Below are 15,343 nucleotides of genomic sequence, written 5' to 3' on the forward strand. Positions count from 1 at the left end.
AAAGTTCTTGAAGCACAGCTGACCATACTGGTTCATATCACAGTAAAGTTTTAGTTTTACCTTTTATAAGGAAACTAAGATCTTAAATATGCAACTTCTGTACAATATAAAGATCATGTTTTTGGAGTCTACTGTGGTAACATGTAGAGAAAGGCAAACACAGGGAATTCAAATTCAGTTTTAGAGTACCTGGTATTGATTAGTAAATAATAGATTATCCTCTGAAAATGCACTTCCAATCCAAACACATGCCACTGGTGCTCTAGGGATCACTGTCTGGTCAGAAACTAGCAGGATGGGTCTAAGTACAAGAAGACCCTCCATCCTAGATCATGTCTCTGGAACTCCCACCTTACCCCTTGCCTTCTGTCGTTCTTTCTTCCATCTGCTCACCCCTCATTCTCTAAGACTCTGCACTGATAAGAGTTCCTTGAAGAAAAAAAGGGACTGCCCAGTTAGTTGGCAGTTACTTGTTCTGCGTCCTTATAGTGCTGAGAATTTAAATGTTTATTTATTTGAAAGATAGAGTGACACAAGGAGAGATTTTGCAGCAAACTAAATTTCAATTTCCAGAGTTTACCTTTCTCTACATATTATTACACAAGATTCTAAAAACATAAACTTCATACTATACAAGAAGTGAAACTTCACCATTGTATGAATCTATACAGTCTTTTCTTCAGTTATGCTTCACTCCCCAAATGCCTATAACAGCCATTGTTGGGCCAAGCCATAGCCAGGTGCCTGTAATCTACTCCATCTAGGTCTGTTACCTGGGTGGAAGTGACATAAGTACTAAAGCCACCATCTGCTGCCTCCCAGGATAATTCTGGGAATTCAAAACACTCAATAAATATCTCATAATCCTTACAAGCAACTGATACAGATTTCAAAGAAAACTGTTACTGTGGTGAAGCTGCCCTGAACATTACAATACCTTTAACTCAGAACAAGTTGAAAACATCAAACTTGCAATTTCACTTTCCATATAAATAAGTTAACTCTTATTACAGTGTCTGTCTTTAGTAGTTACTGAGGTTTCTTACAGATTTCAACTTAGTCCATCCTTCACAACTTAGTCAAGCTGTTTTCTTTAGACTCCCCACTAACAACCATATTCCTGTCCGCTGGACTCAAGATGCAGCTTGTCTTTTACCTTAAGATAGGGTCAATCTTGAACTGCACCTGTTTCTTGGGCACTGTCCACAAACGTGCTGCAGCTTAACGTGACAAATCTATTTTATGCATTCAACCTGTCCCTGCTCTGGGATTTCCTGCTGTCACACTCTCTCAAAACATTGATGATGGTTTCTGAGATTCATTTCTGTTTATAGTCTTTCTTTAACTCATTGGTCAGCTAAAAGTAAAAGCTGGCATTTACAGAACACATCTTAAGTGTCAGAGACTATTAAAAATGTATGTATAGTTTTCTCCTCCACAGAGCCACTCAAGAGAAAATGAGGTAAAGGACTTATTTCCACTTAAAAATTGAGAAAACACAGACTTAAATAACTGGCAGAGGTCCCATGACTAGGAACAGGCAGGCTTCAATTCTATTGCTCACCAAAGCTCTAGAAATAAAGACTACTACTGACTACTACTTCTGAGGATTGTCCTGACATCCCTAACACCTTCAGCTGAGGCTTTGAGGGCATCAATCCATGTAAATGAAGAACCCTTCTCTAAGTATTCAGCTTTGGGTCACTGATTTTTCTCAACATGTCATCAGTACCTTAACAATGTCAGTCACTCAACAATTCCATTCACTTTTCTTTATTCCTAATATACAGTGTCTGCTTTTCAGCACAACCATTTCTTGAATCTGGTATTGTCATCTTAGGATAAATGTCTGGAGAAAAAGGCAGTACTTGTATATATCTATTCTGCCAAACCCTTTATAACAAAAAGGGGCAAACTTTACCAGAAGCTACCTGCTATCTTCCAGAGCAAAATTCAAAATCTGAGTTGATGAGAAGACTGTTACTGAGAAGCTAAGTGAAAGCGTACAGTGAGCAGCATAATCTCACTGCTCTCAAGAAAGTCTGCTAGAAGTACCTGGCAACTCTTCTGAAAAAGAATCATCACAGTCTTTGGAAGAAAAGAGAAGAGAATGTATATGGAATAAATGATTGAACTGCAGTAAATATGAAGAGAAAGTCTCATAAAACAAAGTTAAGAAATTATTAAATATGAAACAGACTATGACAAAAATTGTGTTGAAAAATATGAGGTAATTCTGGTCAAGAACGTAAAGTTTTATCCTATTGAAATTATGTGCTGAGGGAGAGAAACACTATAGGGAAATAACTAGCTATAAAGAGAATTCTTGAATCAATCTTGTAAATGACCTAAAGATAAACAGCTTCTAGGAAACAAAAAACAAAATCATAGAAATTTCAAGGCTATTAATTTTAGGCTATTACACAGATACTAAATACATTAATTTTATATGAAATCATTAGGCTACTTTAGCATTTTAAAGTTATTTTGAAGAAAAGCTTATCTTCTCAAGGCTGTATCAATTTATAGTAATTTCAACATTAAACTGGCTAGAAAAACATGATCTTTACGAAATTCTGCACCAATATTACTAAGAACTTAAACTGTGGAACAGAATTAGAGGGTTGACAAAATTATTGTAAGATATATTAGAAACAAAAAATAAAATACTGTCAGTTCTTTGATCTGGACCATCCTCCATCCTGATCTGAAGAATTAAGCCTTGTTCTTCTATAAAAGAAATTAGATCCAAAGAAAAAATGTCATCAGGTATGACAGTGTCAAATAAAGAACTGTTGCAAATTACATGGGGAAAAAACTAATACTTAAATAAAAATAAAAACAGGAGCCAAGAACTCAATCCAGATCTCCCATGTAGGTGGCAAGGACCAACTACTTGAGCCATCACTTGCAGCACATTAGCAGAAATCTGCACTCAGAAATTCTGGTGGAAATTTTCTTGCATGTCTTTCTTAGGCCAAGTGGAAAAACATTTCAATAATGAACTGACATGCATTTAAACCCAAAAGAATGAGTTCTCAATTATCAATGCATTCTAGAAAGTGCTGTGAACAAGACTTCCAACAGCAATGATCATTAAATAAATACTGACCATTATGTGCTCACACTATCTGGAAAATCCAGAACCCCCACTGGGTTTATTATGGAAATGAAGAGCATGGGCAGGGAAAGGACCTCATCTGAGAGGACCATCAAAAGCTTCGAGAGTGTGGTAGGTCAAATTCAACAAATGGAACCAAAGATGACATTCTGTGAAAAAAAATAAAGCAGAATGGGAAAGAAACTTGGGCAGTAAAGTAGAGACAATACCAAATGAAAATAAGGATCCTTTTTTGGTAAACCTTTAATCATTATATTTTCTATAGTATGCTAATATCAGAAGCAATACAGGACCAAAAAAATCACTGACATATTTAATTTAAGTTTCTTTTACAAGAAGTGAGAGCGCTGAAGATTTTTAAGTTGTCTCATATTCAGCAAAATATGACATATCCCTATTCAGGTGACTAATGCCTGACAGCAACCCTAGGAAATAAAACAAGTCTTACTCTGCAGCAAAAACTCATCTACATATCCCAGATGAAGGGTTTCAAACTGGGGAAACTCCAACTCTGCCATCTTTAGGGCAGAAAAGACACCATCTTTGGTTAGGGAAGGCTGGATCCGAACTTCATGCAACCTATGAACAAAGAGATATGTATCAGAATAATACAAAAATCATTAGACCTGATGTGAGGCTCTAAACGCAGTTTATATTTTTACTAAAATGTCACAGGTGTCAACGACTCTCCCGCCCCCCCTAAAAAGTATAAAAGATGCAAACCACATAAAATAACAAGAAACTACAAAGCAAGACTCTTAAAATTTTTCAAGTGCTTTCTTAAACCTGATTGGGTCAAAGGGAGAATATGCATCTGATGCTATTTACATCTTTATTAAATTAACTGATTTATTTATTTTAAAGTCAGAGAGACAACATGAGATCTTTCATTTACTAGTTCATTCAAAAGTCCACAACAGCTAGGGCTGGGCCAAGCTGAAGCAAAGAGCTAGTAACACAATCCAGGTATTCCACATAGATGACAAGGACCATCATCTGCTGACTCCCAGATTGCACATTAGCAGTGAGCTGGAATCAGAAGCAGAGCTGGGACTCAAATCCAAGCAGTCTGATATAAGATGTGGGTGTCTCAAGCAATGTCTTAAGCATTGTGCCAAATGCCCTTCCTTTCTTTAACATCATTCTCCCATTAGATGTTAACTTACTTAAAATTAGAAGCAACATTTCATTTTACTTCACTTATATCCTTAATATTCCATTGATGGAAATTAAGAGTTTCATTTTGAATAAACTGAAGAAAAGGTTAATGCAGTATAAAGTAAATGTTAAAAAAAAAAAGAAACAGATCTTTACTATATATAGGAAACAGTAAATGTGGCATAACGTAATATGATTACCTGGCTAAAATATTAAGTTGTTACAAGGTCAGATCCTGGAAAAGCCAATTTAAACACTGTTGTCTAAATAGTAAATACTACTACTAACTAACTAAAACAATTCAGATTATCAAACAGATTGAGAAAATGTTCCCTGAAAAGGCTGCTGACAGCAGAGTTTCAAAGGCAACTTCTGTTGGATAGCTGACTGTTTTTCTCGGATATGAGACCATGCCCTTCCACAGCTTGCTAGGAATGTAGTAGAGCTCAACTGGTTATCAGTTACAATTCAAGATTACTACTATGTAACATCGTTGGCTATTTAAAAAACTCCTTTGTATTTCATCTGAATAAAGCATGATCAAGCTTCATGTACACGTACACACACACATACATTTTCTCAAGTTTCTATAAAACAGAAAAATAACATTATTAATTCTAGTACAAAAGGTATAACATGAAAAGGAAACATACCTACGGGCAGCAGTGATGATGAGGTAACCAAGATCTACTTCAAGAGCATTTTTACAAGCTCCCAAAACAATAGTGTGCAAATTTCTAAAACCACCTGAAGAAGAAAGGGAACAAAAACAGGTATTTAAGTGATTTGACCACAGTACTTCCAGAAAGGTATTTATACATACCTTAGATTAGGGTGGGAAACCTTTTTTCTGCCAAGGGCTATCTGGATATTTATCATATCATTTGCAGGCCATATAAAATTATCAACATAAAAATTAGCCTGATATTGAGCTATTGAATTTGTAGAGTCCCACCTGTGGTTGCCTTGGCAGGGCCAGGACAAACGATTTTGTGGGCTTTATAAGGCCCATAGGACAAATTTTCCCTACTGTGGCCACAGACGATAATTACTGATTTAAAAATAAATCTAAGTTTTGTTTCTGCATTCAAGATTAGTAACTACTAATCATCTTCTAAAAAGAGATGAAAGCAGATACTGATTCTGAAAAAAACGTTCTGATGCATCCAGGGACGAATCCAAAAGATTTACACAGTTAAGTGAGGATTTTCAGCAAGCCAGAGCTAACAAAGGGAACTTTGTTGTTTTTGGCCAAATTTTGAACCTCTCATGTATCACGTGGACTAAGACAAGCACTACTTTAATGTCAACTTATTCTTTATTTCATGCTTTGAAAATTTTTATGTACATATAAGAAAAGTGACACAATCATTTATGTTCTCCTTAGTTCAGTGAATTTTCACAAAGGACTGATCTGTTCTGAAATTTCATGAATGAAATCACAAAGTACACACACTTTTGTGTCTGGCTTCTTTTCCCAGACATTTTATTCATGAGATTTGTCCATCCACATTGCGGTATGCAGCTGTAATCTGTTCATTCCGTTTTTCTGCACAGTATTCCATTTAATGAGTATGCCACATTTTAATTAACAATTTTTCGGCTGATAGGCACTTGAGTTGTTTCCACTTTGGGTCTATTAAAAACTGTGCTTCTAGGAATAATCTTGAATCAGTCTTCTGGTGAACAGAGGCATACATTTCTGTTTGGGCTTAAAGCCAGAAATGCTATCATTGTTGTTGTTTATGGTCAACATGATTCTGCCAAAATGGTTTTATCAATTTATATCACTAAGCTAAAGAAAGGCCCTGCTGCTCCACAACCCAACCAATATTACTATTTGTTTTCACATTTGTCATGTATAGGCATAGTCATGTTTGTACTTATGCATCATACGGTTTTAAATTGCATTTCTCTGATGATTAGTGAAATCCATTTTTTTTCATATGCTTACTGGCCAAATGGGTAGCCCTTACATAAAGGTTTTTCTATTCTAATCTTTTTCCATTTTTCCTATTGTGGTGTTTGCCTTTTTCTTACTAATCTCAGAAGTCTTTGATATTCGTATCACAAAATACCTTTTCCCACTATTTAGCTTGGCTTTTTATACTCTTAATCATACCTTTTGATAAACCAAAAAAATTCTAATTTTAATTTGATTCAGTTTATCAACTTTTTCTTTATGGCAAGTAGGTTTTAAAAAGATGTTTACTTACTTATTCCTATTTATTTGAGAGGTACCAAGACAGATTTGCCAGTCATTGGTTCACGGTCTAAATACCTGCAACATCTTGGTATGGGCCAGGCTAAGGCTAGAGCCAAGAACTTCATCAGGATCTCCCATGTGGGTGTGAGGGATCCAAGTACTTGAGCCATCACATGCTGCCTCCTAGGGTGCTCATCAGCAGGGAACTGGATTGCAAGTGGAATAGTCGGAATTCAACCTAGGCACTCCCATACAGGACATGGGTATCCCAAGCAGTGGCCTAGCTGGCTATACCACAATGCCTGCCCCATAGTAAGTACTTTTTGGTGTCCTGTTTAAGAAATGTTTGCATACTCAATAACAATAATATATTCTAAGTTTTCTTTCAAAATATTTCTAAAAAGTATTTTTATTTGAAATGCAGAGAGAGAGATACAGACAAACAAGGATCTTCTACTTGTTGGCTCACTCTTCAAATGTCTACAAAACTTGGACAGGCTAGAGCTGTGAACTCAATCTGGATTTCCCACATGGGTAGAAGGAACTCCACTACTTCAATCACCATCTGCTACCTCACAAAGTATACATTAGCAGGAAGCTGGAACCATTAGTAGTCCTAAGTGGTGCATTGACCACTGTACCAAATACACCAACCTTATTTTAAAATATTTAATATTTTCTTTTTCACATTTGGACCTCTGATCCATCTGGATTTAATTTTTGCATGAAGTATGCTGACTCCTAGAATAAATTATAAAGGCAAGGGCGTTCTTAAATACTGACTACAGAAGAAAAGTTTCTATTTCTCTTTTAGGCCCTTTATACAAACAAGCTTTTGACATCTCTCTGCAGGTCTTCTCTCTAGTAAATGGACTCCCTACGGCCTTCTTTTTCCTTCTGCCTTTTATTCTGTAAGCCATAATAATGATGCTGTTGGTCCTGAGGGAGCCTGTTCCATCCTTGACTGAGTGTAATGAATAGCACATTAATTAGACATGATTAACTGGCAAAATATCTAAGAAGGTAGTGCTTACTGTTCATTGTTTCTTTCTTTCTTTCTTTTTTTTAAATAATTTATGTGAGAGGCAGAGTTATAGACAGAGAGGGAAGGACAGAGAGAGAGGTCTTCCAGCCATTGGTTCACTCCCTAAATGGCCACAACAGCCAGAGCTGGGCTTATCTGAAGCCTAAAGCCAGAAGCCAGGAGCCAGGAGCTTCTTCCAGGTCTCCCACGCAGGTGCAGGGGCCCAAGCATTTGGGCCATCTTCCTTGGCTTTCCCAAGCCATCAGTAGAGAGTTGGATTGGAAGTGGAGCATGGGGGCTGGCATCATGGCGCAGTAGGTTAATCCTCTGCCTGTGATGCCAGCATCCCATATGGACACCAGTTCTAGTCCTGGCCGCTCCTCTTCCAATCCAACTCCCTACTGATGGCTTGGGAAAGGCAAGGAAGATGGCCCAAGTGCTTGGGCCCCTGCACCCACATTGGAGACCAGGAAGAAGCACCTGGCTCCTGGATTCGGATCAGTGCAGCTCCGCCTGTTGCGGCCACTTGGGGAGTGAACCAACGGAAGAAGACCTTTCTCTCTGGCTCTCCCTCTCACTGTCTGTAACTCTACCTCTCAAATAAATAAATAAAATAGTAAGAAAAAAAAAAGGAAGTGGAACAGCTGGGACTTGAACAGGTGTCCATATGAGATGCTGGCACCACAGGTGGAAGCTTAACCTACTATGCCAAAGCACCGGCCCTCTTTATTGTATCTTAACAGTATTAACTACGTCTATTTGTTACCATTGGTATTTGATGATTTCTCATTTTATTTTAGATATTCTTTTTTTTTATTTTTATTTTTTTATTTTTTTTTTATTTTTGACAGGCAGAATGGACAGTGAGAGAGAGACAGAGAGAAAGGTCTTCCTTTTGCCGTTGGTTCACCCTCCAATGGCCGCCATGGTAGCACCACACTATGGCTGGCGCACCGCACTGATCCAATGGCAGGAGCCAGGTGCTTATCCTGGTCTCCCATGGGGTGCAGGGCCCAAGTACTTGGGCCATCCTCCACTGCACTCCCTGGCCACAGCAGAGAGCTGGCCTGGAAGAGGGGCAACCGGGACAGGATCGGTGCCCCGACTGGGACTAGAACCCGGTGTGCGGCGCCGCAAGGCGGAGGATTAGCCTAGTGAGCCGCGGCGCCGGCCTTTATTTTAGATATTCAATGTTAGATTTTTTTTTTTTTTTTTTTTTAGTTTTCAACTAGTAATTGTCTAGTGAAAACTTTTTTTTCTTTTTTTGCTACCAGATATGATTAATATAGGATACATTCTGTATCTTACTATTATTTAGCTATAGTTAAGGGATCTAAAAATAAAATATTTTTCTCCTTCAAAAGCCATGATCTGATAGATGGATTTAATATCCAAGTGATAAACATGAAAGCATTCTATATATTATAAAGCATTAAACAAATGTTAGCTATTAACATCACTAATGCCTGAAATCCTTTGGAGGCCCAGGGTGTCCATGTCACAAGACATCTCTTAGCACCAAAGGGCATCAGAAATCCCTGTTAACATTACTAAGAAAGAGTCTAAATGTAACAGTTGGAACCGCTCATATTAATTATGTAATAAGTATTACAAAATGAGAGAACATGCCCTATCACTGTACCATTTGAGGTTAAGACATACATAAGAAGGAAATTAACACTAGTCCATGGTTACTTGAAAAAAAAGTACAATTACTAGCAAGCATTAACTTTTCAAAATATTCATGAGACTAAATAAAAACTCAACAAAATATTTATATTGACTTTTAAAATATTTAGTAACTAAAGAAAATGAATACCTGATCTCCAACTGTCTTCAACTACATGTTGAATAAGACCTCCAAGGAAAGGAACTCGGACCATTTCTAAGTGTTCCAAATTTCGGGCAGAGGCTAAGCCTGTTACTAAAGGGACATATTTTAAGGAATTTGTGGGTCCTAGAGGGGAGAAAAAAAATCCTTCAGTGAAACAATGTTAACTGCCTTAAAGATCAAAACAGTGACTGAAATGAGTAACTCACAATTTATGATTCTCTATAATCTACAATTCTTTTTTTTTTTTTAAAGTTTATTTTATTTATTTGAAAGGTAGAAAGAGACACAGCAAAATGTCATCTACTTGTTCACTCTCCAAATGCTAACAACAGGTGATGGACCAGTCTGAAGCCAGGAGCTGAGAACTCAATCTGGATCTCCCACACTGGTAGCAGGGATCTAGCTACTGGAGCCATTAATTGCTGCCACCCAGGGTGCACGATAGCAGGAAGCCAGAATAATGTGTGAGGCTCAAAGTTAAACCCAGGGACTCTGAAATGGGATGCAGGTGTCCCAACCAGCAGTTTAACTGCTGTATCAAACGCTCACCTCCTATAATTCTTATTATGAATGAAGGTGTTAGCTTATTAATCATTCACTTATTCAGCAAAAGGGTTTTTTCAATAACAATGGAGAGATAATGTAGCATTTTTTATAAATTCCCTGAAATCTCTACAGTTTTGAATTAAAGAAAACTCAGGGAAAGAAATCAAGAGAAGGAAACAGCAGCAGAGAATAAGGAAAGACACAGGACAAAGTTGTACGCTTGTGTAGGGGACACTGAGTGAACAGCTGTGACTAGGAAAGAAGGCACACCAGGAAAAGAGAGAAATAAGGATATCCAGAGGGGACTTGTCCGTTATGGACTGTGAAGCTGATGCCCTAGGGCAATAGTGGACACTGAAGATTGTTGTTCCTAAGAATAATACGAAAACAAATATTTAAAGTAGATTGAGTCAGATAACTTTGACATGTAGATGATTAGAAATCAGAGAAAAAGAAAGTAGATTAACATTTATTAAAACAATTCTACGAAAAGTCTAAGTGGTTATAAGAAATATGTAGATATTCTTTCTTGTTTTGTTATGCAAAGGTCAAACCAAATCATGTTTCTAATGCTATTAAAACAAAAGGTGTATTTACCTTCAAAAGATAATAGGAACAGCAGTAACAGCATAATGTCATTTTATTTACAGATTTACAAATGCAGCTATGGACTTTGCCTTAGGATATTTTAGAAAAGAACACGTTTAATTCCACTGTAATTGTGTACCATTACCTGCACAATTCCTCATGACGAAAGTTCTTAAGCTGATGCAAAGAAAGTCTTTAAATGGCTGTGGTTTAGTAAGCCTTACCCACTTCATATAAAGGTGCCTTAGCATCGGGATACAAGGAATTTCAGGAACATTCACTCCTAAAACAAGATATCAAGAAAGAAGAAAAAAAGAAAACTTTCTGTATAAAATAAGTGTATATTGTCTAAATTAACATTTTATTCAAGAATATTTTTATCAAAATAAATTACATAATTAAAGCCTTTCAAGTTAAGCTTATTTAAAACAACCTTGTAAAAAACATTTTTGGCAAATCATAAATAGCCTACTTGGGTTAATATTTTTAAAAAGACATACAAAAAGAAAGGATTTAAAAAGCATTTCTACCCTTTACATACATCTTCCTCGTAACTCCACAACTCTTCCAGGATAGCTTTGCCCAGAAAACGTAAAATGAAAAGAGGTTACTGGAAGCACAACTGTGAAGATGTAGAGGGAATACACAAATTTATTATTTGACTACCAATGCCCACTGTCCCACCAGTGGGAAAACTAAATTTCCTGGACCAAAATCAGGCTGGCTGAGTTTAAATAGTGTGGTTTCTAGGAGATCTCCAGAGGTAGAACTTGAAAAGTTGCTTCTACGACTGTATCAACCTTAAAAGATCTGCAAGTAAATATCTGGTAGAATCCAGTCAACATGGTGCTGAGAGACTGAAAAAGGCTGACACTTATTTTTGAATTTCAAATGAATAAAGGTATTTAATGCCTCTGATCCATGAGTGGCTTAATATTGGGGATCATTTCCTCAAAGAAACACATCTGGAAGAATGAGGGGTGCAAACTAACAGAAAATTCAGAAGATGAGGAAGAAAGAGGACATAAATTCTATGGAAAGAAGCAGTATGAGAAACTTGCTTAAAGTCTAATACTGTAGGCTAGAGAAAAGCCATGGAAGAGATGTAAATTTATGAAAGAAATCCAAAATCTAGGGTGATGGTATGTGACCAGCAGTAGCTAGCAAAACCATTTTAATGCAACTTTTAATTAAACTTGAGACAGTAAAAGCACTTCTAGCAAGAATAACTAGAAAAGCAAAAATAGGGTACTTAAATGGCTGAATCTTGAAAAGCTAAACTCTTCAGGATATTCCCACAGTAACTACAAGGATTACTCTTTAACTGAGCTCTCAAAAAGCATCACAGTTAACTTTAGCTTGAACTACGCACATGCACAAGGGGAAGAGACTAAAGAGAGAAAGGCAGAGGAATGAGGTACAGATTCAGATACAAGATGCAGAATTCACAAACGCAAGTTAAGCATCCACCATGAAGTTGTAATACTAATGAGACAGATTCAGGAGTTATACCCTATGTTCAATCCAGCTTGCCACAAATCTATAAACTAGGGACATAACTGCCCATACCCTACTAGTATTCATATTCCTTAATTTACTATATACCTTTCTATCTCCATCACATATACTAAGTGCTAAACTGTTGGAGAGATTACATAAATCAATGCAATTCAATAAAATTTCTATTTGCAATAAACATGATAGACACTGTGGAAAATATAAAGATATAAAAACAGTCTTTGACCTTAAGGAGCTTATATTGGAAACTTCAGATGTTACAAAATTCCTTTATTATCTGAAAATTCAGTTTCAAAGCAGGTATCTAAATTCCCATTAAGGATCACTCTCTGATCCTATAAATGAGGGACTGTTAGAAATCTTTTCTTTGGGAAATGCGTACCTAAATGTTATTCAAGACCTACTCCTTATCCCTGCTACCTTCCCTCTTCCAGAAATTCATTAGTTTTCAGTCCATCAAACCATCTCTAATGCCTGGAATAATGTTTGCAATACAACATATACACACTATCTACGTGCTAAATAAAATATTAAATAAAAAATATTAAAGGTCAAACTATATTAAACAAAAGCCCCTCAAAATCTCTTTAAGTCTAGGCCAAAGATAACAAATTAAACTTCAGAAAATATCGGCCTCCATCATCCCTTAGCTTGAAAGTACTGGGATATAACGTCAAAAGGATATTTATAGACATATAAAACACAATGTGACCAGTGCAAATAAGGTGTTTGGAAAAAGACGACCATATCTCCATTTGTCAGGGAAAAGGTTAAGTGGCAGAGTTTCACCTTGGATCTGGGTTGAAGGACATGCAAGGATTACTTTGCTTGGAGAACACGCTGGTAAGGTCAAAATCATCTGGAATTGCTTTGTTTGTAATTTTCTACAACTAAGTTATAATAAAGGCACAACAAGCTACACATGGCTATTTCAGTAAATAAATAAACTATTCAGTTCTTCAGTTAATAGCAGCCTCAGAAAATATATATCAAATGGGACTATATATATAGGATATCTGCATCATTTCAAAAAGTTTTATCAAAAGTCCTCCTCTAGAGGGTAGAACTTGGACCAAAAGGTAAACATTAGAGGAGGGAAGGCTTCTGGCTCAATGGAGGGGGAAAGAAACTTTCAAAATTATTTAAACTTTCTTCAAAAAGGGAATAGATTATATGATAATAGATATATTGTATATAGTAATTATATGCAATACTACTATTTAAGAAGTAGTATTTCCTCTTGGAGGAGTTCTTTAATGAAAAATTTAAATTTTTATCCAAATTGTCTAAGCATTTTCTTTGCCAACATTAATCAAAAAAGCCACGCCTAAAATCCTCAACATTTTCTTTCAATGAATAGTCAGTTAGATGGCATTTCAAGGAATTACATGTGATGTAAGAAACAAGTACTCACCAACTAAATGTAAAGTTTGAATTTTGGCTCCTATAGGAATTTTCAGCTTATTTTCAGGAGGAATTGGAAATGCTCCATTACGATTACGAAATTTTCCCAAAATATGGACATGAGGCATATATGTCCAAATGGATTCTACCAACTCCAAATGAGAAGTTTCCACACCCTAGAAAATAACACCGAAGCAGACAGACATAAGACAACTTTTTATTTAGCACTCAAAGCGCCTCTTTCTGTATCCTAAGATATTAAGTACACAATGGAATTCTAAACCAAAGTTTGTTATGGATGAAGTTTGCATGTGAGCGAACATCAGTTCTATCACTAATGAAGTCCATTACTTCATCCATCAGTTGATGTCAAAATGTTCAACCATGTGCACTCACCACCAAGTTTGGGCACGCCTGCAAAGCTTCTAGGACTCCTGGAATGCTAAAAGCCTCATGGCCCCTTACTCTTCGCCTCTCAAGATACCGAGGGTGAAGACCATACAGCTGCTCAACATCTGGCATCTTCTTTAAAAGCGTGAGAAAACTGGAATCTGTGAAGCCTGAGAAGTTCAAAGTGTTTTAAAGCCAGGTTAAGTTCATCTTTCTTTTCATTTACTAGGTATTTATAATTTTTATCAAAAGTTAAAAACTGAACAAATGGTTACAATAAAAAATGTATTCATATTCCTTTAGTAACAGAGGATATGTGTCTGAAACATCACATACTCTGAGTTAATACTTTACAGCTGAGACTTTTAATTTATTACTGTCTTTTTATTGTTGTTTCTTTTAAGGCATAGAAATCTTCAAATAGGAACAAATTCTTAACCCAAATGACTTGGATCTATTTGGTTGATAGATACAGAAGGACCACCCACCCTCTTGCCCTCCCCACAAAGGTGTTCTCTGATCTATAAAATCTTGTTATTGTTGTGGAACTCACAAGTGAAAATACAAAATTTTTTTTTTTTTTGACAGGCAGAGTGGATAGTGAGAGAGAGACAGAGAGAAAGGTCTTCCTTTTTGCCGTTGGTTCACCCTCCAATGGCCACTGCAGCCAGCGCATTGTGCTGATCCGAAGCCAGGAGCCAGGTGCTTCTCCTGGTCTCCCATGCGGGTGCAGGGCCCAAGAACTTTGGCCATCCTCCACTGCCTTCCCAGGCCATAGCAGAGAGTTGGCCTGGAAGAGGGGCAACCGGGATAGAATCCGGAGCCCCAACCAGGACTAGAACCTGGTGTGCCGGCACCGCAAGGCGGAGGATTAGCCTGTTAAGCCACGGCGCCGGCCTTGAAAATACAAATTTTAAGATATGATTTCAAATGAATTCCCACTTCATGCTAGATTATTTTATTTTATCCATTTCCTAATAACTGCTATGTCCTGTGTTTTAACTATCACTTTCAGGCCATTTTAGATAACTCATTCTTTTGAAAAAGACAGATGCAAGGTGGCTAAGAGAGTAGGAATCATCTAAACTGAGAGGATGCTGAGTCGGCTGGAAAACTACCTGTGAAGCCAGTTGTGGTTCATGGTAGGAATCAATAAGATGTGAGCAGAGAGAGGCAAGTTATTGCCATAGCATATGGTGTTTTGCCTATTAGTGGGGCTTTTTTCATGGTGCAAAATCCACTGACAAAAAAAATTTAAGTCTCAAGAATAAAATTAAGCTCCAAATGACTAGGTCTTATGTACCAAATTTGTCAAGGTTGTGCTATTTGTACAGGTCTAATACACATATGTTAACTTTAGAATCACACAGTGAAGAATAAGATAGGACCTTGAGGATTACCAAGTTTCCATAATTATAGCCATTCTTCTTACTCTCATATACATACCTTTACTTACTGAGCATGTACTATGTTAACCATTCTACATTTTTCTCATTTATTCTCACAATGCAATGAATAAGACTATCACTCCATTTACAAATGTAAAGAATGAAG

At 36.8% G+C, this 15,343-nt stretch overlaps 1 protein-coding gene across 4 annotated transcripts in view; it reads right to left on the minus strand.

Annotated features, from left to right (window-relative positions):
* Positions 1-15,343, minus strand: part of FBXO38 (F-box protein 38) — a 62,085-nt gene that overhangs the window by 32,890 nt on the left and 13,852 nt on the right. For all 4 annotated transcript variants that reach the window (XM_062188884.1, XM_062188882.1, XM_062188881.1 and 1 more), the window contains exons 4-9: positions 13,796-13,959; positions 13,410-13,575; positions 10,623-10,760; positions 9,329-9,466; positions 4,933-5,026; positions 3,570-3,700 (exon numbers count right to left, since the gene is read on the minus strand). In XM_062188884.1, the coding sequence (XP_062044868.1) occupies positions 3,570-3,700; positions 4,933-5,026; positions 9,329-9,466; positions 10,623-10,760; positions 13,410-13,575; positions 13,796-13,959 (831 nt within the window). The remainder of the gene's footprint in view (positions 1-3,569; positions 3,701-4,932; positions 5,027-9,328; positions 9,467-10,622; positions 10,761-13,409; positions 13,576-13,795; positions 13,960-15,343) is intronic.

The sequence above is a fragment of the Lepus europaeus genome, chromosome 4 (assembly GCF_033115175.1).
Source record: "Lepus europaeus isolate LE1 chromosome 4, mLepTim1.pri, whole genome shotgun sequence".
In the NCBI taxonomy this organism is placed as follows: domain Eukaryota; kingdom Metazoa; phylum Chordata; class Mammalia; order Lagomorpha; family Leporidae; genus Lepus; species Lepus europaeus.